The following is a 26,838-nucleotide window of genomic DNA, read 5'->3' as shown; positions in this document are numbered from 1 at the left end:
GCCTTGTATGAAATAGATTTTTTTTTATTGCATTGTGATCAGTAAAGAATGTATTTACTATTTCTGCTTAGTTTCATTTGTGAGTTTTTTATGCTCTAATACATGGTTAGTTTTTCTAAAAGCGCATTTCCTTCTCTTCCCTTTGAGAAGTCACCAGGAATCTATTATATCTTATTTTTCTTAAATTCTGTTGATGTCCTTAACTACTTCTGGTTTATATTTTGATTAGATTTGTCTAGCTCTGAAAGGGGGTACATTGAAATCTCTCTACTATTATAATTTTTCTCTTTATTTCTCCCCATAACTTGCTTAGATTTTCCTTCGGGTATTTAGATGCTTTGTAATTTGTTGCATATATGTTAAATATTGAGATAAATTATTTGTCCATGGTATATCTCAGTACAGTGTAGTTTTTTCCCTGTTTATCTTAAGTCTGTTGTTACTGTTGCTTTGACATCATGATTGTCATCCCTACCTTTTTTATGTCAGGTGATGCAAGATAGCTTTTGCTCTAGCTCCTTATTCCTCTGAATGAATCTTTATGTTTCAGCTGTTTCTTATAAATAACATATTATTGAATTCTGATATCTAATCCATTCTGCTGTCCTCTACCATTTTGCAGGTGAGTTCATCCCATTCCCATTCAGAGTTATGTTTGTTAATTGTGTGTTTCCCTTCATGTTGTTCTTTTATCCTTTTTTCCTCTCTGTTGTGTCCTATCTTTACATAGAAGAGCAGAAGGGATGAATTAAGAGTATACTCAACACCAGTATTCCAATTTCAGAGAATTCATTGTTTTAATAATTGCGACCTAGCTGTATTTTCAGTTTACTCTCCAGTTCATTATGTCTGGTTGCTTTTATTTCATTTTTTGGAATATGATATCCAGGCTCTTTTTTTGTTCATGGCTTTCAGGTGGTCCAGTGACTCTTAAAATGCCTCTCCTTGATCTGTTTTCCAGGTCAACTGATTTTGATAGGAGATCTCTCACTTTTCTTTTTCAATTTTTTTCAGTCTCTATTTTAATATTTTTTCTTGTCCAATGGAATAACTAACTTCTTTTTGGTCCATTCTAATTGTCACAATGTCTGTTATTTGATTAAGGTGTTGTGTCTTTTGTACAAAGCTGTTGTAATTTTTTTTCTAAGTTTTTCCTCCGTAGTTTTAATTTAGTTTTTTTCCCCCTCATTTGCTCTCATTTTCTTAATAATGTAATTTTTAACTCTTTCTTAACACCCTTTCTTCTAGGAATTCTAGTTGAAATTGTGCCCAAACTGTGTGTTTTTCTTTGATGGTATTTTGAAATTATTCTCCTCCTCAAAGTTTGTGATGTCAGGCATCCCTGACATCAAGTAATTCTTTATCTCCTATAGTATTAGGTTACCTAGGACCTCTTGTTTTTATTTATTCTTCCAGTCTTTCATCCCAGATTGGGACTTTGTGTTAGGGCCAAGCTCTGCATCTTTCTAGCAGGCCTCTTGTGACCTTGCCTTTTGTTAGCTTGTCTTTTCTGAGATCCTGCTGATTCTTTGAGAACCACAGGACATGGCTTGAGCTAGGTAATTGCAAAGTTTAATTGGGCCCTATATAGTCAGATCAGGGAAATGATTTGATCACTGATCTCCTGGGATTTCTAGATTCCAGACTTTAGTTTGACTCTAGGCACCATAGCTGCAAGCCTGCCCTTGAGTGGTAGTCAGGTAGACAGCAGTGGGCTCCAGACCCTGTCAGTTGGCTGGAAGGCTAAGAAGGTTCAAGAACAGCTGGGTTGCTTGCTTGGCCCTATTCTGGGCCTGGGTTTGATTCTATCATCCTTTTTAGGCAATCCAACATTCTTGTCTTCACTAAGTGTTTTACGAGTGGAATCCATACTTTGGGGCTCTTTGGAAATTGTGCTGCTGTCCTTGATACTCATTTTGAGTCTGATTTTCACACATGATCTCCATTGGTGATACTTTCTTTGAAAATGAAGTTTTTAATTTTGGTATTTGACTGCCTCTTGGGTTTTTGTAGGGAGAGGTAGAATACAAGGGGAAAGTGGTAAGAAAGAATCATAAAATGTGAATTTTAAAAATATTATTTAATTCATTTTCAGAAATAAAAATGATCTCATGGTACTCTTCCTCTATCAAAATGTCAAGTTGTGTGTTCATTTTTAGCAATAGTAGGATACCTTTTTTATTAGTAGCATCTAAGGCTATATTTTCAGTCACCTACCTTTTCTTTCCTGTGTTTTGTGTGCCATTTACTTTATTTTGTATATATGAAAGTAATTGTAAAACTTCCTATAAATGTAAGGTATTTTAAATTGTAACTTACTGTTTAATTAGAATGATTGTCTCCTAGAGTGTTAGGTTATCTAGGAACATTTTGTTATATATAGCGTAAAGCTGGCTCAGTAGTTCTTCATTTTACCTGCCTGTCTTTTGCTTTGTAGACTGCCAGTAAAAATGTGGTGAAAGTCCCTCCACCGGTCCCAACAAAACCAAAACAGATTAATTTGCCTTCATTTGGACAAAGCAGTCCACCAGGGTCAGATGGTAAGCCTGATGGAAATCTTCAGAAGTTGCCATCAAGTGTTATGTCCTGGGGAAACAAACAGAAATTAGTTGAGCAACAGCAGCTCCATCAGAGAGTCGCCCTGCCTCCTAGTGTACCTGCAGCTGGCCAGGACCAAGCCCTTTCTCCAAATTTCAAGCAGGACAGTCCACCTGCCGCAGCAGTCCGGCCTTTTACCCCACAACCTTCCAAAGAGACCTCTCTTCCACCCTTCCGGAAACCACAGACTGTTGCAGCAAGCTCAATATATTCCATGTATACCCAACAGCAGGCTCCTGGAAAGAACTTCCCACAGGCTGTGCAGAATGCTTTGACCAAGACACATACCCGAGGCACTCATTTTTCAAGTGGTAAGATTCTAGAATCATTTCTTTTGGCAGAGAATGCGCTAACATTTCTTGATAGTTTAATTTTCTTCAGTGACGTGCAATTTGTAGGTTATATTTATATTAATGGTTTGCTTAATTGACTATTCCTGTCCTAATTTGGGGTATCATTTCACAGACCTATCTTATGCTAGAGTTTGAGGGACCTTAGGGAAGAGTGTACTCTAATCCTCCTGAGGTTACTTGTTTCTTAAATGAGTGTGTGTATTGCATAATACTCTTTTATGTGCCTGAAATACTACTAATAAAGCAGCCATTAGTTAGACAGTTAAACCTTTAGCTGAAGGACTTAAATATCAACACTCAAAAGCTGAAATGAATTAGTGTCTGTAAAAGCACTTTGAAAACTTGTTAAGTGTAAGGTGGTACCAGTACCCAGTCTGATTAAGAGACAATAATAATGCCTGCTGAGTTTTATCTGAACAATAATGCGGCTAGTTGTATTATGAAGAGAAGCAGCATTTATGAGCCTAACACAAATTAGGGTGAACTTAAAGGAAATCAGTCAGTGGATTTAAAAGAAGCAGAACATGTTCTACCTCTTTCTATTCACTTTGTATTTTATTTTAATGAGAATATTCTTTCTCGATATTGGCACAGTGTTGAGAATAATAATGAAATTAGGGAAGAGCAGAATATATTCTGCCTCTTTTTATTTAATTTGTGTTTTATTTTAATAGGAAACTTGTTTCTCAAGATTTACATTGTTGAGAGTAATAATATAGTTATTTGGGGAAGAGCAGTATAAAAAGGAAGCCACTTTGGTACGTTTTTGGGGTTCATGAAAATTTTGTGAGCCAAATTTAGAATGTTTCTCACTGAATCATTTTGAAAGGTTTGAATGATGAAATATATACTATTTTAATTTAATCTGGGCATATGAAAGAATTGTTTTCTGCTTTTATGAACTGGATGCAAGATAAGTGGGAGCCTTGCCTAAGTCATTCGTTGGTGTACTTTTAAGAACTATTTGTTGAAGAGGATGTTGTAAAGTCAACATAACTTTTAACTTCAGTGAATTCATTAGTCAAACATCAGATTAAACCAGGCTTTAATCAGTATGTAGTATATTATAACTATTTCCAGCTAATTTGTCAGATACTGATTACTTTTTGTATTGTTTAGTTAATACCTAACAAGGCCTTTTCTCTTCTAATTAGTATATGGCAAGCCTGTGATTGCTAGTGCCCAAAACCAGCAACAGTCAGAAAATATCTATTCCAGTAGTCAGGGAAAACCTGGCAGTCCAGAACTGGAAACAGAGCCCATATCTTCAGCCCAGGAGAATCATGAAAATGAACGAATTCCTCGCCCACTCAGTCCAACAAAATTACTCCCCTTCTTATCTAATCCTTACCGAAATCAGAGTGATGCTGACTTGGAAGCCCTACGGAAGAAACTATCAAATGCACCAAGGCCACTAAAGAAACGGAGCTCAATTACAGAGCCAGAGGGTCCAAATGGGCCAAATATTCAGAAACTCTTGTATCAGAGGACCACTTTAGCTGCCATGGAAACTATTTCTACCCCATCATACTCCTCTAAACCAAGTATTGTGGCTACCAGCCCCGAAAGCCCAGCTGAAATCCAGAATCCATATCTAAGTGCAGAACCAGAAAAGGAAGTGGTTTCCCTCTCTCCTGAACCAGTTTCCACAGAGGAAGTAGAAAGTGCCATTACAGAAGAAAATGAAATATCAGTGCCTTCTCCTGGTCTTGATTGTGTGCCTGAGGGAATACCAGATACCAATAATCTTACTCAAACTCATGTGGAAGAACCAAATTTAGAGGTATCCATCCCTCTCGAAGTATATTTGGAAGAGTACCCCCCATATCCACCCCCACCATACCCATCTGGAGAACCAGAAGGATTAGGAGAGGATTCTTTCAGCATGCGCCCTCCTGAAATCACTGGGCAGTTTTCTTTGCCTCCTGTAAGTAGTATCATACCTACTAATTTTTTACAACTTAAAAAAAGAATCAGGTCTTATTCTGCTCGTAAGTAGTTGATAGAAGAAAATAAATTATAAGTACAGTCCAACAGTTATCTTTATGCAAATATGTGTAGTTTAAAAGTTTGTGAAATGTATTTACTATTTAGAGATACTAATGTACTATAGGATTTTAAATTCTACCATTATGATGACTTTTATTTCCACTTATTGCTCAAAATATGGGAAAACAAGAAAGGTAGCTTGAGCTATATTAACTGAAACCAGTCTAAACTCAGACTTATGCAGCTGCTTATGGGTGCAGTTACTCATGTGACTCCATTTTTGATTCACATTAAAATGGTATTAACAAGACCTTTTCTAATTAGCATGTAGCAAGCATATGATTGCTAGTGCCCAAAACCAACAATAGTCAGAAACTGTTCCAGTAGTCAGGGAAAACCTGGCGGTCCAAGAGAAAAACAAAAACTAAATGTCAGTGTATAAAAGTAGCATTTTTTTTTCTTTTACAGATTATAGTGTCCTTTTCTTGGTAAACAGTCTTTGACATTTTTCCTATTCAGTCTCAGATGGAGTGTAAGCTACATGGTTTTCCATTTCTGACTTGGTAGTTCTTAGGAAATGTTTATTGTCATAACACAGCTATCAGGTTGCCTATTTGGGGCCCATAAATTATACACCTTAGCCTTATCTTTTATACCTATCCTAAGGAGAAACAATTTTTTAGCCATTGCATGTTGTGTGAAATGTATATTATATTGCCATTAAATATTTTCTGTTAGGTAACTTTCTCCCTGAGGCAACATAAAAGAAATATGTGTAAGCAACAGTAATCTTAGTTGATATAATAGGTGATAGAAAATTTTATTATTCTATGTATTGGAGATAAATTAGTCAATAAACATTTGTTAAATGCCTGATATATATGCCTGGCATTGTGCTGGATTCCAGGAATGCAAAGACAAAAATGAAATAGTTCCTGCTTTCAAGGAGCAGGAAGTAAAAAAAAGTATCTAATATCACTCTCAATTTGTAGGATTTTGTTGTTGGAAAAAAAAACTTTTTAAAAATAGTAAACTTAAAAATATTTTAGCTTAGTCAATATATATATTTTCCCTTTTTTAAAAAACATGGTAATTTAGAACATTGATAAGCCTGATCATGGTTAGAATTTTTTTTTTATTTTTTCATATAATTGTCAATCCTTTTCATACTGAGCAGTGGTACATTGAGAGAACTTTGGTACTGTGCAGCAGATGCCTCAAAGAAGTTCCAGGGCAGCCCAACCAGATTATATATAATTGGCAAATGTTTAATAAAATAAATGATAATAAAATACAACATAGATAATGTGAATTCATGGTTTTCTAAGTCAGTATGTCCCTGGAAGGGAGCTTTTTGAATGTGACACCACTGCTCTGCATCTACTATCACAAGCTAATTTGAGTATTTACCTACTAGAAACTTCTTCAGTATTCTTGCCCAACTTAAAAAACATAGAATTTTCTTTGGTAAGTCAAGTAGATAATTCACTTATCTGCTTCAGCTGTGACTAATTTTTGATGCTTCACAGAAAATCAACCCTCTGCCACATCAAATTACCCACCTGGCTTATTATAAATTAATTGTGTTTTCAGTAGTTTTTGTACTAGTTATATGTCTAATTCATTTAGAATTTGTGATTTATTGTACTTCTCAGGATAAGCCTTGACTCTGTTTTCTCTTTTCTTTCAGGGCAAAAGGACAAACTTGAGAAAAATTGGCTCAGAGAGAATTGCTCATGGAATGAGAGTGAAATTTAATCCCCTTGCTTTACTTTTAGATTCATCTTTGGAAGGAGAATTTGACCTTGTGCAGAGAATTATTTATGAAGTATGTTTACTGTTGGCAAATTGTTTTAGATAAGACTTTTGATTTTGTTGTTAAATTCAGATTGGAAAATTACCAATTAAAAAATAATAAATTGTTTTAAGCTGGGCTCGAACTCTTAGGAAACAAGGATTAAGATAGAACTTCAGACTTGATGTCAGTTTTTTGACAGTATGGAAATTGTGCATTACCATGGGGTCCTCTAAAGTCTTTTTTCGTATCTTTTGAATTAATATCAACACTATTGAACACATTTATTAAATGCTTATTTACAGTCTTTTGGTTTCTTTATGAAGTTAGCTAATTAGATATAGTCCCTGCCCTCTAAGGCCAACGGCCTGGGATATTTTTATTTGCTTTTTCTCCCTTTCCTGTATTGTATAGGTCCTGCCTAGAAATTTATTTGTTGGAAAGTGAGGAGGGAGAAACAAGAATGATGTTAAAGTAGCTCCTGTAGAAAAAATGTCCCTTCCCCCATTCATTTTTAACTTTATTGCATTGTGCCATCACTTGATGTGGTGGTTTTCTTATTTGTGCAATTAATTTTGGAACAGTGAATCTCTTAGTTCTGTTGGAATTCAGTTATGTTCTAAGAAAACAGCCTTGCATCCAGCAAGCCAATTAATAGCGTTGTGCTACATGGCACAAAATTTGAATGATTTCTTGTGCCTCTTTTTGTTTTATAGGTCGATGATCCCAGTCTACCTAATGATGAAGGTATTACAGCACTTCATAATGCTGTTTGTGCAGGTCACACAGAAATTGTGAAATTCTTGGTGCAATTTGGTGTGAATGTCAATGCTGCCGATAGTGATGGATGGTAAGCATTGCCTTTAGCTGCCTGAGATGCTGTTCAAATGAAGCAGTCTAGATTCAGAAAATCAGTTATTCATTGTTAATTATGCATCTCCTATGTGCAGGGTAGTTTATCAAGACAATATGTAAGAGGTCGTAGGGCAGTATCATTATCATCATTACAATCATTATCAAATAATTAATTGGCATAGACCTGACATGAGTTCAGAGGAAAGAAGGAATTACTTATCCTCCAGTGTTTATTAAGAAACCTATTATGAATGGATAGTACTGTGCTAAGAACAGTGAAATGCACAGCAGTTTTGTATTTGGTTCATCTTCTAATTTATGTCCAGCTACTTTGCATATGTTTCTCTTGTATGATGATAAAGGGAGTAATGCTTGGTTTTGGTTAATAAATGTTAACGATAACTAAAAAGTAGTAAAATCTGAAATGAATGTATTTAGTTGCTTCCCCTGTCTCTGGCTCACCAAAGTGACAGGAACTTAATTATTGTTGTAATGCTTTCTATAATATGACACAAAAATAAATAAAGATGGCAAAAAGGTAACCAGAGACAAAATGTATCAGTGTTAAGAACTTTGATATCTCCTCGACCCCATTAACTGTCAGTCAACAGTCAGCAAGCATTTATTAAGTGTTTACTATGTGTTGGGCACTGTGCTGATCACTGGGTGCAAAGAAAGGAAAATAGTCCCTGCTTGTAAGGAGGGTACAGAACATATAAACACATATAAACACAACATATAAACAACTGTGTACATGTGAGATATATATACAGGGCAATTTGAAGGTAATCTCGGCAGAGTACACTAGCGTTAAGGGGGATTGGGAAGGCTTCTTGCTGAAGGTGAGAGACTTGAAAGGAAACGAAGAGTCAGAGAAAAGGAAGGAAGAGTATTCCAGGTATGAGGACAGCCAGTGAAAATCCACTTTCTGACCCCATCAACTGTGACCTATGAGCCAGCCTGACTTTGAACTCAGACCGTAATAAAAGGATGTTCAAATAGGGTCTCTTAAGCAATTAAAATTAAAATGTGTAAAAATACTCATTTCCTGTTTTTACTAGTTTGAGGAGTAGGAGACACAAGGGAAAAGTCAAAATCACATGGAGAAACTGCATCTAAATGTCATACTCTGGAGAGCCAGAGAAATTTCTTCTATTTAACTCCAGTGCTTAAGTCTTCTTGGTTTGAATACAAGAGAGGGAATCAAAATGGTCTGTCCCAACTCCTTTTACAACCACGTGTTCCTCTGCCTTTCCTGTTGTTTGTGGTTCATTTTAGAACATTGCTCAGTCGTATATAACAGTATTCTTGAAATGCTTCCAGGAGCTCTTTTAAGAGATATTACCACAGTCTGTCTAGCAGGGGATCCAGTCCAACAGAGTAGCCATTTTAAAAATCCTTGTTAGTTTCATTCAAAGTGAATGAACTTTATTTTTTTTTTCCATTTAGGACTCTGTAGTAATTCATGGGTGGTGTTTTTGTTTTTAGTTGGTTGAAAATAGGCTTTCACATGGGCAATTTAATGACTAGTTTCCCAATATGGGCCTATGATTTCATCAGTATAGGGGGATTCTTGTTGAACAGCCTTTCTGCTGATGCAGGGAGTCATTCATTTTGCAACTTATAGTCTTGGGAAGGTGCATGGTATGCACTGGTGACTTGGACTGACTCACACATGAAGAGACCAGAAGTGGGGGCTGAACTCAGGCTTTGTTGATTCCTAAGCAGGTCACCTCTTACCTCCAGAATTGGGGAGGGGACATTTTCCTATTGAGTAAAATATATTTCAGTACTCATCTGTGTGTGTGTGTGTGTGTGTGTGTGTGTGTGTGTGTGTGTGTGTGTGTGAGAATTCTTCCCTGCTTTGTTCAGTGTCATTCAAGTGTCAGCTACTTCCCCCAATTCCTTTCTCCTTTCTCGTATAGATATCTACTTGTGCACCTGGATTATGTCAGATAATTTTCCTTAACCTTTCTTTCCCTTATCCTCAGTGTATTCTTCTTCCCCACTCTTTCCATTCTTCTCTTAAGATCATCAAGACATAACAGAACCACTCCTAGGATTTCTGTCTAATTAGACTTCCTCTGTGAGCTATGATGATGATAGGGTTCAGAGGGGAACACTTGTATCATCTCCTCATATTTGAATGTAAGTAGTTTATTCTTCTTTAGCCCTTTATCATTGTTTGTCTTTACTTTTTTACATTTATCTTAATTCCTGTGTTAGAATTTAAAATTTCTGTGTAACTTGCTTTTCATCAAGAATGCTTAGAAGTTTTTTATTTCATTAAGTTCTATTTTCCCCCGTAATTGTACTCAGTTTTGCTGAGTAAGTTCTTGGGATATAAGCCCATATCCTTTGCCTTCTGGAATATCAAATTACAAGTTCTTCACTCCTTTTTAGAGGGGTGGATTTATCATGTATGATCCTAGTTATTGCTCCTTGGTACTTGAATTCTTTCTGGTCACTTGCAGTTTTTTTTTTTCTTTGACTTGAAAGCACTGAATTTTGGTTATGTTGTTACTGGGAGTTTTCATTTTGGGGTTTCTTTCAGATGGTGACTGTGGTGGATTCTTTCTGTTTCTACTTTGCCCTCTGCTTCTGAGAGATCTGAGCAGTTTTAAGGTTTCTTGAAAGATCATGTCCAGTCATGGCATTCAGATAGTCTAATGATTCTTATATTTTATTTTTCCTTGATTTTTTTTTTAGTCAGTTGTTTTTGCTCTTCTACCTTACATGTTCTTCTGTTTTTTTTTCCCCCAGTATTTTAACTTTGTTTTAATCTTTCTCATTGTCTCATGGAATCATTGATTTCTATTTGGTTCACTTTATTTGCAGTGTTTGGTGCTTGGACAATATCTTGTGCCAAGCTTTTAATTCCTTTTCCAGTTCTTTCTTCCATAATTTTTTGTTTCTTTTCCAATTTTTTTCTCACATGCTCTCATTTCATTATATAAACATTTTAAACTTATCTCTTCTAGGAATTCTAGATGAGTTTGTGCCCAACCTGTGTTTTTCTTTGAGGATTTGCTTGTAGACATTTTGGAGTCATTCATTTCTTCTGGGTTTGTGTCTTGAGTAGCCCTGCTTCCATAATAGCTCTTTATGGTGGAATTCTTTTTGTTGTTTGCACGTTCTTCCAGCCTGTTTCCTGATTTTAGACTTGATGTTAGAGCTAAGTTCTGCTATACTTTTGGAGGGAAGGCCTGGGCTAGTCCTCTTGCAGCTTTCTTGGGATGTTGAATGTTGTATTATTCTGGGATCCCAGGGACAGACTAGGAACCTGAAATCTTTAGTGTTCCCAAAGTGGTGGTCTGATCCAGGGCAAAGTGTGATTTCTGCCTCACTGGTTTCAGTTTTGCAAGTTCCTGACCTGGATTTGGGTCTGAGCAACAGTAGACTGAGCAACTGCTGTATTCCAACCCTGTCAGCTATCTGGGAAGGTCTGTTAGATCAGAGTGACAGAATTGTAGGTTCCCTTTTTGTTGCAATTCCTACTGTGGTTATTGCTCTGTAGGCTTTAGACTTGAGTAGAAGCTGAAACTGAGACTCTGCTCTTCTGGTGCCACATTGCTGCTGCTGGCTTCTGAGCTTCCTCCTTTATTTGTATACTGCCCAGTGCCTCTTCCTAGGGAGTTCTGACCTCAAGTCAGGGTCACTTTTTCAGTCTACCTTGGATCTGTGACCCAGACCTGGGTAGTGGGCAACAAAGCTGCTAGTCGTTACTCGTCTCCATTTTGGTGCTTGAATATAGGTCTGAGGGTGTCCTGGTTTAGGTCTAGGATGTCTTCTTGCCCTAGTACCCAGCCTCTCTTTAGGTACTGGAGTGCTTCATGCCCTGCAGTGTGGTTACCGACTTTTCTTGTACCCCAAACTTCCCTTTTAAGATGACCTCTTATCTGCTTTGTGTATCGTAGATACCTTTACTTGTTATCTCCCCCATTAGCATGTAAACTCTTTGAGGACAGTGACTATTTTCATTTTCTTTGCATCCCAAGTACTTGGCATGGAGGAATAAATGCTTGTTGATTGATTTGGGGGGCTATGTTTCATTGATGGATATAAAGCATTTCTGCTGGTAAGTAAGGTGCTTTTGGGAAAGACCACTGAAATGGAACATAGATTTAAACAAAGTTGCTTCTATAATTGTGTTAGTAGAATGGCTTTCATTGAAATTTGAAAAAACACTTTTTAATTTGCCTATTAATTTCTTCTTTCTCATAGGACTCCATTACACTGTGCTGCTTCTTGTAATAATGTTCAAGTATGTAAATTTCTGGTAGAATCAGGAGCTGCTGTGTTTGCTATGACTTACAGCGACATGCAGACCGCTGCAGATAAATGCGAAGAAATGGAAGAAGGCTATACTCAGTGCTCACAGTTTTTGTATGGTATGTATTAATTCAGTCATCAGATTTATTGGTTTCAACCTGAATTTCTCTTGTCCCTGATCATCTGGATAACAAGCAAGGTTTTTTGATACTGAAAATGTCTAATAAGTAAAGTAGCTTAGGTTTTTTCCCCAAAGCTTAAATTGAGAACTTTTCCCATGCTGTAGCAATAATGTCCCTTATTCCTGACTTTAGAAATAGTGGATAGGGGGCCTGGAGGCTTGAATTTTCATTTTGCCTCTGCCTCTTCCTAGTTTGTGACCCTGTGTAAGTCCCTCTGTCAGTCTGGTGCCCAGTTTCCTTATCTTTAAAATGAAGATGAATTAAATAATCTCTGCAAACCCTTCTACTTTTTGTCTTGGGGTGCCCAGCACCTAACAACAGATTAGCTTACACATAGTACACATAACATTCATTTGTCTTCCCTAAAATGCTACTTTCTTGCTGCCAAGTTGTTAGACTGATAGGATTCCCTCTAATTTCCCCCCAAAGTCAATGAGAATGATACTTGTGTAAATTTATTGAGCTTATAAAATTTTTTTTGGAAGGGTTTTTTTTTTAAGGCCTGGTTTTTACCTGTTTCAAATTACAAAAGCAAATTTATGACTTAATTTGGATACAGAAGCATATGATTAAAAAATTTACTTCAGTTCCTGGAATTCTGGAAACTGAGCTCAAGGTGTTATCTTCAATATAATAAGACTTCCAGAATGAATCTTTTTTACTTCAAAACAGTAGTCTGGCAAATCTTTTAATTTGTAAAGAGTTGTATTATAATTTGGTCTAATTATACTTGTAAATAAAATTGTCATGCTTTGGTCTTTGTGTTTGAATGAAAAGGTTTGAAATTCACTTGCCCCTGTTAGGAGAAAACTGAGTCCTCCAAGGAGGTGGATTGTCAGAGTCTTCTATTTGTAAAGAATAACCTTGGATTTCTAATTTCCTTGTTGTCTAGAGACACAGGTTTAGATGAAATGTCCTGGTGCAGCTTATTCAGTAGTAATGCATAGGGAATTTACTATTCCCTTGTTAATAGTTCAGCATTCAGTTCAGCAGAAGATTCACTATATTTGAAAGGGAATGTTTCCTTGGCTTTTGGAGATGGAGAGGTGAAAATAATAGTTTACTCTGAATTATTCAGAATCTTATTATCTAGATTGTAGATTATTTAGGTCCTTTTCTTCAGCTCACATTTTTCCCTTAGTCTTTTGGCTCCTTCAGAAAACAAAACCAAACAACCCAATACCACTACTCATTAGCACTGCATCTAGAAAAGTGGAGGGCATAAAACTCAAATGTCACTTTGGATGTTAAATTGATGCAGTAGAAAATGTGCTAGATTTGGAATCGCGGATGCTGGATCTGAATCCCAGCTCTTCTCTTTCCTACCTATGTGAGCTAGAATGAAAGAATAAAGGCACTTAGTATTAGGTGTTGACTGTGAATACAAGCTAGAAGTCGTACAGCACTTTAATATTTACAAAGCACTTTACAGTGATCATCTCATGTGATCATCACAGTAGTCCTGGGGCGAGGCAGGTGCTGTTGTTGTCCCCATTTTACAAATGAGGAAGCAGGCTGTAGCAAATGAAGTGACTTCCCTAAGGTCACATGGCTAGAAAGTGTCTGAAGCAGCCTTCCTATCTCCATTGTTCCACCTAGCTGACTATGTTCAAAACATTGGACTGAGGATAAAAATAGAAAGGAAATACAGCCCTTGCTCTCAAGGAGCTTGAATTCTAATAAAGGGAGACCATATATAGAGGAAGTTTGAGCTACAAGTCAAATAGAAAGCTTATTGGTACATAGGGTGTGGTGGCAAGACAGATGGTGGGGTGAGAAGATCCTAATACCCATGTGTAATGCCAAGCAGGGTGGGACTTTTTTCTGTTTTTTGTTTGAGTACCTTTCAGCACTAAGTTGATCCAGTGCCTTTGATTGAATCTTGCCTTTGTTTCAATCGAGAGTCTTTGATTGAACGGGGCGGGGGGGTGGGCGGTCTTTGACCTGCTTAAGTCACAGGAAGGCCTAGGTCACATGGGTTTCAGTTGCATGGTTGTGATGCCCTCTGACTCTGAGGTTAGCATTTTGCTTGGGGCTTACTCACTGGAAGAGTGTCATGTGATTTGACCTAGATGATAGTCTGGGTAGCCTTTATGGAGTTCCCTGGCTTTGAAAAACCCACATCTTGGTGCTTCTCTCTCAGGTCACTACGTATATGTAATGTCTTGGTCAGATGGCTAGAAGCCTGTACATTGATTTGGGTTATTTTGCCATGTTTATGTAATTTCTGCTTTCTCTGAAGTTCAGGGTGCTGACTTTTTCCCCTGAACTAAGTGAATAATATATATATGTTTAATTAAAATGAGATTGTAAATCCCTTGAAGTTGCTTTCCTTAGAAAAGCAGATCAAAAAACCTGTGCTAGTAGCCCTTCTGTGTGCTGGTGTTGTTGGTCTTACACCTCCACTGCAGCTGCAAGCAGCATTGTTGTTACCCATGCCTCTGTGCAATTTAGTCTAGTATTTCCTTAGCAAGTGCTGAAACTGTCCTTAAGATTTTATTGGCTCAGGGGGCAGAAGTTCGGACTGTTGACATTATTTTCTGGTCACCTGAATACACAACCATAAGAAGCTCCTGCAGCTGGCAGGCCACCATGGGCAACTCTGAGGCTGTCGAGTCATTTGCAGCTGAATCACCTTCCAGGATCTTTGAGGCCCATCCTTATTAAACATCTTTGCCTAGCTATGGCTAAGTAAATCTCCTTTTATTAAATGTTGAAGGATCTATGAATGTCTCATTTTTAATCAGAACTTACAGGAGTCAGTAAAATAACCGCAGTGTTTTAGTCATTCAATTTAGCCACCTAATTTTGACTCCAATTTAACAATGTAGTAGGTATGTATTTAATTCTTATGGACTGTAGAACTGGACTGGGACAGCCTTTTTGCTCTAAAAGTAATGCTTGGGGCAGAGAATCTCCACTTAGAAGCATAGATAGTAACTGTTAAGAGACATTTGGATTGTATGGCTTTAAGGTAAAGTTCCCTTTATCTTTGTTAACTTTTGTTAACTATTTTGAGAAGTTCATCTATACTGCCGAAGGAAAAAAAAAAACATTAACTTGTTGGTGCGAGAATAATAACATTCCAGCCTATACCCAGTCCCTTATGTAAATAAAAGTTATGACTATTTTTTTCAATTCAGCATCTCGATGGTATTTTTCTTTTTTGTTATAGGAGTTCAGGAGAAAATGGGCATAATGAATAAAGGTGTCATCTATGCACTATGGGATTATGACCCTCAAAATGATGATGAACTGCCCATGAAGGAAGGAGACTGTATGACAATCATCCGAAGGGAAGATGAAGATGAAATTGAATGGTGGTGGGCACGGCTCAATGACAAGGAAGGATATGTGCCTCGAAATTTGCTGGGAGTAAGTTACTTCTTTTTTAAAGGATGTTTCTCGCTAAGGCTTTGGAGAGAGGAGACTTTGAAAAAGGTGCAGGATAACAATATTCTCACATGATTCCCCTTGAGGCTACACTCTTTGTGGCTATGGGAAAGAGTAAAGTTACCTAGTCCAAGTGGGAATTGAGCCAGTGACTTTGACCTTATTAACACTATGCTCTAATTCCCTGAGTATCCATTATAGACAGCATTGCCCTAGGCTTATGGGCCTTACAAAGGGAATAGAAGGCAGTGGAACTTAAAAACAAATAGAAGGAGGCTGAATATAAGAAATCAAATAACGTAAGAGCCTTTTTTTTGGACCAGAGCTGTGATTTGATTGTTGTGGGGAGCTCCTCAGGAGGTATTCCTTCCACCAGTGCAGATCCTCAGTGTGGACTCTGCAGTGTGGGGTCTTAAAGAGCCTTGGAGAGCTTCACTGAGAGATTAAGGGACCTGGGGGGCCATCCTGCCCATCTATGTGAGAGGTGACACTGAAGCCCAGGTGTTCCTGACTCTATCTTCTTTGCCACGGATATAAGAACATATGAAAACTATAGTGGTTTTTTTTTAGTATTGTGGACTTGCTGACCATAGGTGAGAGATTTGTTTAGCAGTATTTTGGAGGAGGAGAAAGGAGTGTGGGAGAGTACATTCAGGTGAAAAAATTAGATGTTTGAAGATGCAAGCATGTCCATTTTAATCCTTTGTGGCCTCTTTTAGGTCCATTATTCTGTGACTTGATGTTTTGGGAAAAAAAAATTAGTGAAGAGATTTGGTAGACTGGTTACAGAATACAAACCAGTGGTATAGTCATGGTTTCTTGAAGTGATGCTTGAGATACCTAATTCTTGTTAGAACACTGCATGTAGTTTTGGTTATAAAAGAGAAATAGCCAGGGGAGGGAAGGTAGAAGGAACTTAAATGACTCCCCAGGGTCACAGCTAGCAAATGTCAGAGGCTGGATTTGAATTCAGTCCACTTTGAATTCTATCCACTATAGCAGTGAGGCAGTGAGGATGCCTAGGGGGTTGTTATAGTCCAGGTATAATGTGATTAGGGCACAGATCGGGGTTGTGCTTGGGGGAATGATAAGATAAGGCCTTGTATTTAAAATTGCAGGAGTTAACTAGTGGACTAGGTACCAGCAATAAAGAAAAGAGCAGTTGAAATGAGATTCTAATTTAGAAGTCTTTCTTAACTATACTTCACCCTGTTCCTCTGTCCTTTATCCATCATGTGTTAAGTTCTCAACATGTCTTGATTTCTTGTCTAACAAAATTTATAATTAAATGCTAGGGTGTTTCGTGTGGGTTATGTATTGAAATAGACTTTTACTTTACTATAAAGTTAGAAATCAAAAGGATATACTGTAGCCTATAAAATAAGAGGTCTCTTCCAAATGTCAACTGAAAATGTGAAAAACTTACTATCTTCAAAGGATTTTACTTTTTAGGCCTATGAAAGAAGTAAATTGGCTTTAGTAGTAATTGTGCTTAATTTGTATAGCACAATAGAATTTGTGAGTGCTTTTTCCTCACACTAATCCTGTGAGATAGTATTTCTATTTTATATGCAGAAACTGAGGCTCAGAGTGGCTTAAGTGATATGCCCCACAGTCTTGTAATTAGTGAGAAGCATGTGAACCCCCATGTCTTCTCCTAAATAGTCTCTTTTCTACTGCAACATGATGCCTCCCATTTTTACAATGTTTCTGGAAGGTTGTACTTAGAGCCAGTTGCTCCAGATTTCTGCTGGATAGATTTAGTGGTTGTTTTCCAAGTAAAGGGGCAATATGCTTCCATGTAATGGAAGATTGTTCAATGACTGGGTATGTAAACAAGTAATCAAATGCAGGAATTTTCTTCAGTGGTGTTTGCCCATGTGTTACCAGAAATAAATATACTAGAGATTTTAATCTCTTCCTCAGTCTTGGATTTCTTGAGTACTGAAATCTTTTTTGGAGATAAATTTCACATGCACAGTTTTTATTTTTGGCTTCATTTGAGACTTAAAGCAGTAGAAAAAGAAGCTTAACTCATTGGCTTCAAAATCCAAATTTATCACATTTGCTAATTACCTTTATTTCCATCAGAGAAATGCTCTTCCTTTTGTGTGTTGCACTGACACAACAGTTTGGTGTGTTTCAGTTTTTTCCCTTCACTGTGTCTCTGAAACATTCTCTTGGTGGAGGGGTAGAGGGAGACTTGAGGTGAGCAGTTGAATTACTAGTTTAACTTGCTCATGGATTGAAGTGTGGAAACCTTGCTGCCCTCACCAATAGCTCCTTTATAGTCAGGCTCTGTGTCTCTCTTTCCAGCCCTCCCCAGCACCCCATGTACAGGGGATTGAAAAATTTTTGTGTTACTGTACCACTTCATCTTTATAATCACTGTCCATATGATCTTTTGATATCTTTCTGAATAGTATCAGAACATAGTTGCTCAATATAATTTAATACACATATTAAATTATTTTTTAACTCCTTTCTAGCTGTACCCAAGAATTAAACCACGACAGAGGAGCTTGGCATGAAACCTCATGGAATCTTTATAAAGTACTAATCTGTTAATAAAAAGAAGTACGTGATTGGTGTGGGCACAATTTGCAAGTCTATTTCCGTGACGATGTAACTAACTTGAAAGCAATGAAGAATGTGCTTTAGAAACAAATGAAGGATTTACTAATTCACTTGAGAACCTTCGACACACTGGAATGGTGCTTATAAGCAAGTGGTATTTGCTCTTTGGGGGTAAAGAAACCCCATACTTCAGAATGTGGCACTCATAAGGACAATGATGCAGTGACATCTAAATGTTCTGTTTAAAAAAAAAAAAGGAAAAAACCTTTGATTCAGTAGAGAATTCACATCCTGCCTAAATGACTTTATTTTGGAGCCTGCCTCAGTAATTGACTGATAATTTTGTGCACACCAGACTGGGCTTTTGCCATCTCAGCCTGCCCAGAAGCACTGAGGAGCACCTTTTGATAAGCAGAGCATTTTCTCAAATGACTCAGTTGAAGTTGTGAAGAGAGAGTACAATAGTCTGCACTGACCTGAAAAACCATTATCTAGTCTTAAAGTGAGCAATAACTTTATATGAGTGCTGTAGCATCTTAAGATTTACACATATATTTTGAATATTATGCTATATTACATGTAATTTAGATTTAGAATCTTGTTTTTCACCTGAATTTTGAGTCTGTATTTATTGTCTTTTGTATTTTGGAATTTAAATGTAGAAACATTCTGTAGACTTACCTTTAAAATTTGTCAGAATTTTATCTGATTTTATTTTTTTGTCAGTTGTGATAAAATAAAATTTTTTCTCTCTTAATTTCTGCCTCTGATTTTAGTTCTTGGTATCAAGATCAGGCTTTGACTAAATGCAGGACTACCAATTTCTTAGGTGTCTTAAACAACTGTGTAAAGCAATTAATTAATGTATTACAGAAATGTGACTCCTTAAATTTCATTTGTCACCAGTAACAATAATGATGATGATTGCTCCCACTTACAAAGCACTGGCAGGTAGATGCTGCTGTTATCTCCATTTTACAGGTGAGGGAACCGAGGCTGAGAGCCTATGTGTGTTGCCCAGGGTTACATGGCTAGTAATAAACATCTGAGGCAGAGTTTGAAATCAGGTCTTCCCAACTCCATGTCCAGCACTCTTCCGCACTGTATCCCTTAGCTGCCCAAACATACACTGGAGATTGTTCACGGGGTGAGTGAGTGAGGAAATCCCAGAAGTACGTTGGAAGCTACCTTTTAGGGTACTAATTTTGTATGGTCTTTACATACTTAGGATCATAGAGTTAGGAGACTATTTAGAGATGCACCTGGTCTGCTTTTACTGATGGAGCAAACAGAAGTTCAGAAGCTTGCCCATCCTCATAGATGATCTTTACCTCAGCTATCTGAGAGAGGCAGGACATGTGATCATGTGGATTCTAAGAGGCCGTGACTTACCAGTCACAAGGGAATTTAATTATTGCAAAGACACAACTAAAAGCCAGGTCTCCTGACTCCAGACCAGTGTTCTTTTCACCACACACCACCAGGTAAATGACAGTGAAAGGGTACTAGAAAGCTCAGAACATGAGATCATTATGTCATTTTGGCGTCTTGTATTCCTTAACTGTCCAAGAAGAGAGATGGAACTAACAAGATTTTTATAGGTTGTTTGGAGTATCTGGAGGGTAGTGATATGTAACTAATAACTCCTAAACAATTTTGGAACAAAATCCTTGCTCTAACAGATTCCTTCATATTGTGGGTTTTATTACAGTAATTAATGTACATTGCACAACTCAGTGCAATATCTTTTCCCTTAATAGCAATGTCAGACTGAGCCTGTTTCTACAATTTTTAATATAGCTTGTAGGTAAAGCATGTTATGTGCCTTTTCCAAGGAACCCTCACATCTAAACTTCTTCAAGAGAAAAATCAGAAAATCAGAAAATCAGCTACAGAAATCAGAGCTGCTCTTTATAATTAGATCATTCATCAGTACTGTGTAGTTCAGTGTTGTTTACAAAAAAGTGACTTTTGTTCATGCGTGGATTTGCAGAGATCTTTGTATTGGGTGGCAGGAATAGAGCTAAAACAACCATACATGTTTTTGACCTGTTCCCACTGGTGCCCCCTGCTAAGAAATATCATAATTTCTTTAATCAATCATACTTATTTGAAAGGGAAATAAGACAGTTTTTTTGTTGTCATAATATTGCTTATATTTATTTGATGATAAAGTTAGGAAATAACTTGGAACTATTTCCTGATGAACAGCTATTGACCTTGACTGCACACAAACAAGCCAACTAAATTTTTGAAGTCAATAGTTGCCAAAGTATTGAGGCAGCAAGCAACCTGATGTGTTCTTTGTATTCATCATCAATTTAAAAACATGATAGTCTGGCTTTGGTACACAGTCTTCTGATTGGTCCAGAGCTGCAGTTAATTCATATAAAATACCTAAATGCTTCACTCTATATGACATTAAGAAGACCAGATTCTTCTGCTCTAGTACTTCTTAGGATTAAAGACAATGATTTGCCATTTTCAGGATTGCTCATCCCAAAGGACTTGAAGGGCAGAGGCAAAATCATAAGATTCAGAGCCATTAGTGACCTTCCATATCACCCAGGCCCGCCCCCTCATTTTACAGATGAAGGAAACCAAGGCCTAGATAAATTGACTCGTCCAAGGTCACATATCTTGGAGTTGCCAAGACTTAAACCCAAACCCTCTGATTCCAAGAATCCAATGCCCTTTCTGTTACCCATACTGCCTCTTTCTCATCTGAAATCCTTAAATGTCTTAAGTCAGGTTATTTATTTCATGGGATTTGGAGGAAGGGACTCTTGATGCAATCTAATCCACCCCTCTCATTTTACAGATATGGAACGGAGACCCAGAGAGTTAAGTGATTTGCCCAAGGTGACACTAGGTAGGAAGTAGATAGGAGTCCAGGCGTTCTGATGCCAAATCTAGTGCTCTTTCCTTTCTTTATATCACATGGACTTTCTGATATGTTCTGTATTTTCCACCTTGTGTAAATGAAATGATGACCTCATTATCTCTTCCGGGATGTTGGCTAAATTTGCAAATGTAAATACTTTATGCACAGTGAGGGGTTGGTTCCTTTAAAAACAGCCTCATGTTTGCATAGGTATTGGGTTTCTCCCTGCGTTTTTCTTGACTTAATATTGTTACACTTATGTAAAAAAAAAAAGTATGTCCTATTTAGAAAATTAAAGCTTTTATCGAGGTTGCAAATGGCTAAACTACACTTTCTGCATATGATGTAATGAGCCTACAGATCTCTTGCTCTGGGTATCTGGAAATTCTGATCTCCAAATACTTAAGACAATGCTACTTTTTTTTTCAGTCCTAATTATCAGTTCAAGCAGTTGCTATTCATAAACCCAAGGTGCAGCTCAAAACTAGGACATAGTGTTTCTTTTATGGAAGATTAGTCTTCAGGTGACCGTAATTTCATGAGAAGTCTTCAGTAGGGTCAGTTATTATCATTACATCAAAGGACCGAAAAACACAGCCACTGTAAGAGAGGAAGAGCGAAAAAAAACCATTTTAGTGATCCCCTTTCAGGTCAGGGTTACAGGCTGAACACTTCATAGTGTTGTAGTTAGCTTCTTTGGAATAATAGTTGTATATGGGAAAAATCGTGCACGTAAGAGATTTCTTTATAGGCTAAAAGTCCATATATCAATGAACGTTTTAGACCACAACCCCACTTAGAAGACCTAAATTCTTGGCTTAAAGTAGATAAACAGTCTACACATTATTTGGAACTGCTTATCAACCAGTGTCAAGACTCTTCCTGCTACTTTTTACTTGTCTCTGCCTTGGCCATTCTCCAATCCTGAAATGGACCCCCTCCCTACCTCTCCCTGATTCAGGGAATTCTCTGATTCTCATAAGCTGCAGAGTGAATTATAATTTCTATTATAATAACATCAACACTGAACATTAGTAACTTTGAAAGACTCAAGGACTCCGAACGATGCAATGACCAACCATGCTTCAGGGCAATGGATGATGAAATAGACTGTCTCGTTCCTGGCAGAGAGGGGATGGACTCAAGATGCAGAGACACATTTTTTTTTTTGATTTGGTTAATATTGGCATTTGGTTTGCTTCTGCACATTTGTTACAAGGGCTATTTATTTTTAGTGGGAGATGAGAGGCTTGAGGAAGGGAAAATAGATGCTTGTTAGGTGAAAAAAGTGCCTCATTTGACTACTTTGCATATGTTTGTATTTATTAGTTATATTTAGGTTATATAATCAGTCAATAAATGTTTATTAAGTGGCTACAATGTGCTAGGCACTGTGCTAAGTATATACATTTTCATATGTATTTGTTTCCTCCACTGGAATGTTTGTTCCAACTGGATTTTTTTCATTTTTTTTTTTGTACTTGTATCTCCAGTACCTGGCACATAGTAGGCACTTAATAAAAACTTGTTAATTGATTTATGATCCATGTAGCTTAGCATTTTCACTTCCTTGGGGTTCAAAGCAGTCACAGAAAATTTATCTGAATCAGAACAAGTATCCCCTGAAGGGAGATTTAGATGAGCATTCCTCATACTTGGAAACATTCAAGTGTGGGAAACTGAAGGATGAGGTGATGGAAGAGGAAGGGAAAGCCAGGGGTGTGGGATGTTTTCATGACACTTGGAAGAAGGAGGGTGGGAAAATATTGGGTAGGCAGGCGAGTTTGCTAAAATAGAAGCAACAGTGATACATTGACAGGTAGGGGAAGTTTAGGAGGAATGGGATCGTGACAGATGAACAAGGATAACACAGGTAGAGTTCTCAGACCTTAACATATGCCATGTTTTAAGCTTCAATCTTATTGTGACTATTTTAGATTGAAATCTTCAAGGGCAGGGACGGTTTCCTAGGTTTCATGTGGCATCAAGAATGTTAATGTTCAATTATGAGCAGTTTTGAAATGCGTACTTTGTTGACCAGGTTATTTCCCCATAATGCATTTATGTACACATGTATATATACATACATACACACAAAAAGCTGTTAAAGTTGAGACCTTACCCAGATGTCCAGTGTTCTAGGAAAATTGTCAGTCCATTAAATAAGTCACCCCTATCTCTCCCCTCTTTCCAAACTGTAGGGATGAAATTACTCTGCCATTCCACTCAATGCTCCCACTAGATCAGCCCTATTGCTCCCATCATCTCTGTCAAGACCAAGCTCAGCTTCCTCAGTCCCTGATAAGAAATCAAAATCGAGTAATTGTGACAGAAATTCAAACTGGAGCCAGGTGTTAATGAGAAAGGACTCAGCTTCAGTTCTCCCTTACTCTTGTGACCCTTGAGATGAAAATGGAAAATTTCGAGCTCTGCTTATTGTCAGGTTGATGTAGCAGGCAACCTAGAAAACACATTTAATTTGCATTGCTGGTGATTTCAGTGGAGGCCACCATTGGAGCTCCAGGCATGTAAGTATTGTTCTGCATCTTAAAAACCTGTCTCCTGCTATTTAGCTTGATTCTCAGTGCTTGAAAGGGATGGAGGCAAAGGGGGAGAAAACATTACCAAAAGAACTTTTTAATACGAAATTTGACCCTAAGGTGCCATCTTCACAAGTGAGAAAGAAGGGAGAAAAATCACAGTAGGAAGAGAAGATGACAGTGAATAATGAGCCAGTAACAAGGATGAGGAGATTGATGGGCAAAAGGAGTAAATGCTCAGAGAACTGGGTGGACTGGATTTAAAGTGTATGCTAGGCACAGGCATTTATTTAAATCAACCTGTGTCCTCAGAGGTAGAGTGTTTTTAAAAAGATCATCTGAGGTGGAAGTAGGTCCTCTATAGGGTATTCATAATATTGAAAAAGGAACCATCTACTGTATATTAATCAGTATTGCCTTTCCTTAGCTGTGACCCACCAAAAAAGACAAACGTATCCTTTCAGCCTTGGTCTATGCTTAAGCTAAAGGCCCTTGGATGTATTTCTTGGAGTGAGGAACCAATGATTGGTTGGTCCACACCTCCAAATAAAAGTGCCCTGTGGAAACTTGGAACCATAATTAAAGCAGTAACTATTTTCGAGGTCCATTCCTCTTGGAGCTTTAAAAGGCAGGTCAAGAAGTCCTGGGTCTCTGTGTCATCCCCTAAATAAAGAGGTCTCTTTCTTAGGAATGAGATGTTGGCAATAAACCTTGCTAGCTGCTGACTTACACTGGTAAGATTGAGTTCTATTGTTCCGGTGTTCTCAGGGTCCAACTGCTTGAATACCTCTGTAAAAGAAGAGGAGAAAAAGGATATTACGAATAAAGAGGTTGAAATATGGGTAATCTCCCCCTTGTGCCTAGTTCAAAACCACCAAGTCTTAGAGATGATTTTGTTGACAAAGCACTTTTTTCTCCCGCCTCTAAATTAAGGAGGAAGGAATGTTACCCTCATATTACTGAGCAGACATCCGTTTGACTCAGATGCTTTTCACCAGCTGTGAAGGGCAATCTGCTTCTGGTGCTAAGAGAACCAAATGGATCTTTTGCCCCAAATGCCCACTTACTGAACAGTGTTTCCAGTCGAACTAAGCACCGAACAAAGTTATCAAAGTCGATGATGAGCTCGTCATCTGCGAACCGGGCTACGATGACCTGATGGAGCTGATATGGCAGCTTGAAACCTAAGGTTATAACAAACAAACAATCTTTGTCTTAGGTTTTCTATAATCTGGTGTTCAGGAGGACCCCACATAGTGTTCACTTGGTGGTAGTGCATGTGATATGGTAACATGAAGACCAGGGTCTATGATTTTCTCCTGAATGCAGGGTTATTTTTCCTGGGGGCTTTGGCTCTTTGAAACCAATTCCAGTTTTCAGAAGCCATGTCAGCTGCTATTTCTTTGGTTTCCAAACTGCCTTTCTGGGACTCACCTCCTGCCTGGTTCTTTGTCCTACTTCCTATCTGTTTCCTTTGTTTTACTCAAACCTAATCCCTTTGTTCCCATCACCCATCCCCATCATCTTTCCATGTTCCATATTTTTAGCCATGTTCTAAAAATTCTGCTTGCTTCATCTTTAGAAGCATCCTCACCACACCCTCATCACTAGATTCTTCCAGGACACCTATTCTTTTCTACTTTGAGACCTTGTGTTATCATACATTTTTGCCATGAATATTTTCCAATCTCCTTCATTGCATTTGTTTTCTCTCAGTGACAACAGGACTAAAGTCCTAGAGTCAAGAAATTTCGAGCTGTAAGGGATGTCAGAGATTACCCAGTATAATCCTTACCTGAGGCCTCACTTCCAACATCTCAAGCAAGGCTCTCCTAAGAGATCTCCAGTGATGGAGGAGAACTCACTACTCAAGCTATTTAGGTGGCTGAGTGGATAGTGCACAGGACTAGTAGTCAGGAGGACCTGAGCTCCACTCCTGCCACATACACTTACTAGCTGTGTCACCCTGGACAACTGCCTCAGTTTCCTCATCTGTAATGTGGATAATAATAATGCGGTTGTTAGAAGAATCAAAGGACTTAATACACGCTATTATTACTTTAGGAGTCAGCCCATCCCATTTTGGGGACAGCCTTATATTTTTACAATGTTCCTTTTTATACTGAGTTGAAATCTGCCTTTCCACCCATTAGTTCTAGTTCTGTCCTCAAACCCAAGCAAAACACACTTAATCTCCCTTCTACATGACAACTCGCCACATATGTGTCCCTTCTGTATCTTGTCCAGGCTAAGCATTTTCAGATCCTTTAGTTTCCTCACCCACTTTTAGACATATTACAGCTTATCAAAGTCTTTTCTAAAAAATATGGTGGCCCAGAATGGACTCCAACATTCCTGCTGTGGTAGAGGAATTCTTGTGGAGTATGAGGCTGGCCTCAATGACCTCTGAGGTTCCTTTCAACTCTGTCATTCTGTGGTGTAGTCTGAATAGGCCAGAGTACAGCAGGACTATCATCACCCAGTTCTATGTTATCCTAACTGAAGTTGCTCTAACATAAACCTATGAATTTTTTTTTATCATTTTTAGCATGGCTGGCCTGCTAGAGTTTTCTCAAAGAATCTTAAATTCAGAAAGAGAACTAGGAAGGGGACATTCTGTACCAAGTCACATTTTGCCAGTTATTCTTTTGAAAGTGGGAGGGGGGAAGAGATGTAGTGGCTACTTCATTTTGGGGGGCAGTTTACGGGACTTTCATTAAAGGAAGATGATTTGCAGTGATTCTGAAATAAATGAAAGTTGTTGAGATGCATTACCTGCTTCTTCTAATGCTTTACGCATTTCGTAGGCATTCATGGTGCCGGACCTATCAACATCCATCTCCTTGTAAATTTTCTGGAACAAGCAAAGTAGACATGAAGAACTTGACTTTTTAAAGCACATTTAATCTTTTATGTTTCATGCAAAGCAGGAATAGTTGTTCTGTTTTTCCAAACAGCTACAGACCTTTAACTTAATACTATCAATAATCTTAGGAGAATCAATTGGTTTTCTGATTTAGCTGTCTGAGAAAAGTGAATTTTGCAGCCATCTATATCAGCTAGGTCTATGTGTGTTTCCCTCTAAGCATGAAGCCCACTCTGCATTCTGCTGACCTGAGAAAGCTTAAAATCTTAGGCTTTGGAGCTGACAGCTTTTAGTAATAGATACTTGCTTGGTAGTTTTATATTATAATTTGCCACCATTTCTTACCTTGCCCTTTCCCCTCCCTCTCCCCTCCTCAGTGCCTTCCTGGAAGGGTCTCTCTGAGTCCCAAATACTATTTATTAAAGTCTTTCCTTTATTAAGTCTCAACATGGGTTCTAGCTCCTTCATGATGCCTTCCCTGACTCCCTGGGGCAGGCTTATTTGCGTCTCCTCAAACTTCGCTTGCTACTTTGT

At 37.9% G+C, this 26,838-nt stretch overlaps 2 protein-coding genes across 4 annotated transcripts in view; one reads left to right on the top strand and one right to left on the bottom strand.

Moving 5' to 3' along the window:
* Positions 1–18,769, top strand: part of TP53BP2 (tumor protein p53 binding protein 2) — an 83,795-nt gene extending 65,026 nt beyond the window's left edge. For 2 of the 3 annotated variants that reach the window (XM_036756014.1, XM_036756013.1), the window contains exons 12-18: positions 2,438–2,909; positions 4,106–4,878; positions 6,631–6,768; positions 7,452–7,585; positions 11,815–11,981; positions 15,220–15,419; positions 17,927–18,769. In XM_036756014.1, the coding sequence (XP_036611909.1) occupies positions 2,438–2,909; positions 4,106–4,878; positions 6,631–6,768; positions 7,452–7,585; positions 11,815–11,981; positions 15,220–15,419; positions 17,927–17,968 (1,926 nt within the window). In that variant the 3' untranslated portion in view covers positions 17,969–18,769. The remainder of the gene's footprint in view (positions 1–2,437; positions 2,910–4,105; positions 4,879–6,630; positions 6,769–7,451; positions 7,586–11,814; positions 11,982–15,219; positions 15,420–17,926) is intronic. The other variant, XM_036756015.1, reaches the window with a different exon arrangement.
* Positions 18,770–20,144: 1,375 nt separating this feature from the next.
* Positions 20,145–26,838, bottom strand: part of CAPN2 (calpain 2) — a 92,824-nt gene continuing 86,130 nt past the window's right edge. Inside the window, exons 18-21 of the mRNA XM_036755002.1 lie at positions 26,214–26,292; positions 24,506–24,622; positions 24,169–24,227; positions 20,145–21,498 (exon numbers count right to left, since the gene is read on the bottom strand). Of these exons, the coding sequence (XP_036610897.1) occupies positions 21,475–21,498; positions 24,169–24,227; positions 24,506–24,622; positions 26,214–26,292 (279 nt within the window). The 3' untranslated portion in view covers positions 20,145–21,474. The remainder of the gene's footprint in view (positions 21,499–24,168; positions 24,228–24,505; positions 24,623–26,213; positions 26,293–26,838) is intronic.

The sequence above is a fragment of the Trichosurus vulpecula genome, chromosome 4 (genome assembly GCF_011100635.1).
Source record: "Trichosurus vulpecula isolate mTriVul1 chromosome 4, mTriVul1.pri, whole genome shotgun sequence".
Lineage (NCBI taxonomy): Eukaryota > Metazoa > Chordata > Mammalia > Diprotodontia > Phalangeridae > Trichosurus > Trichosurus vulpecula.
The sequence above is the reverse complement of the archived record's forward strand: the minus strand, read 5'-3'. Positions and strand labels throughout refer to the sequence as shown.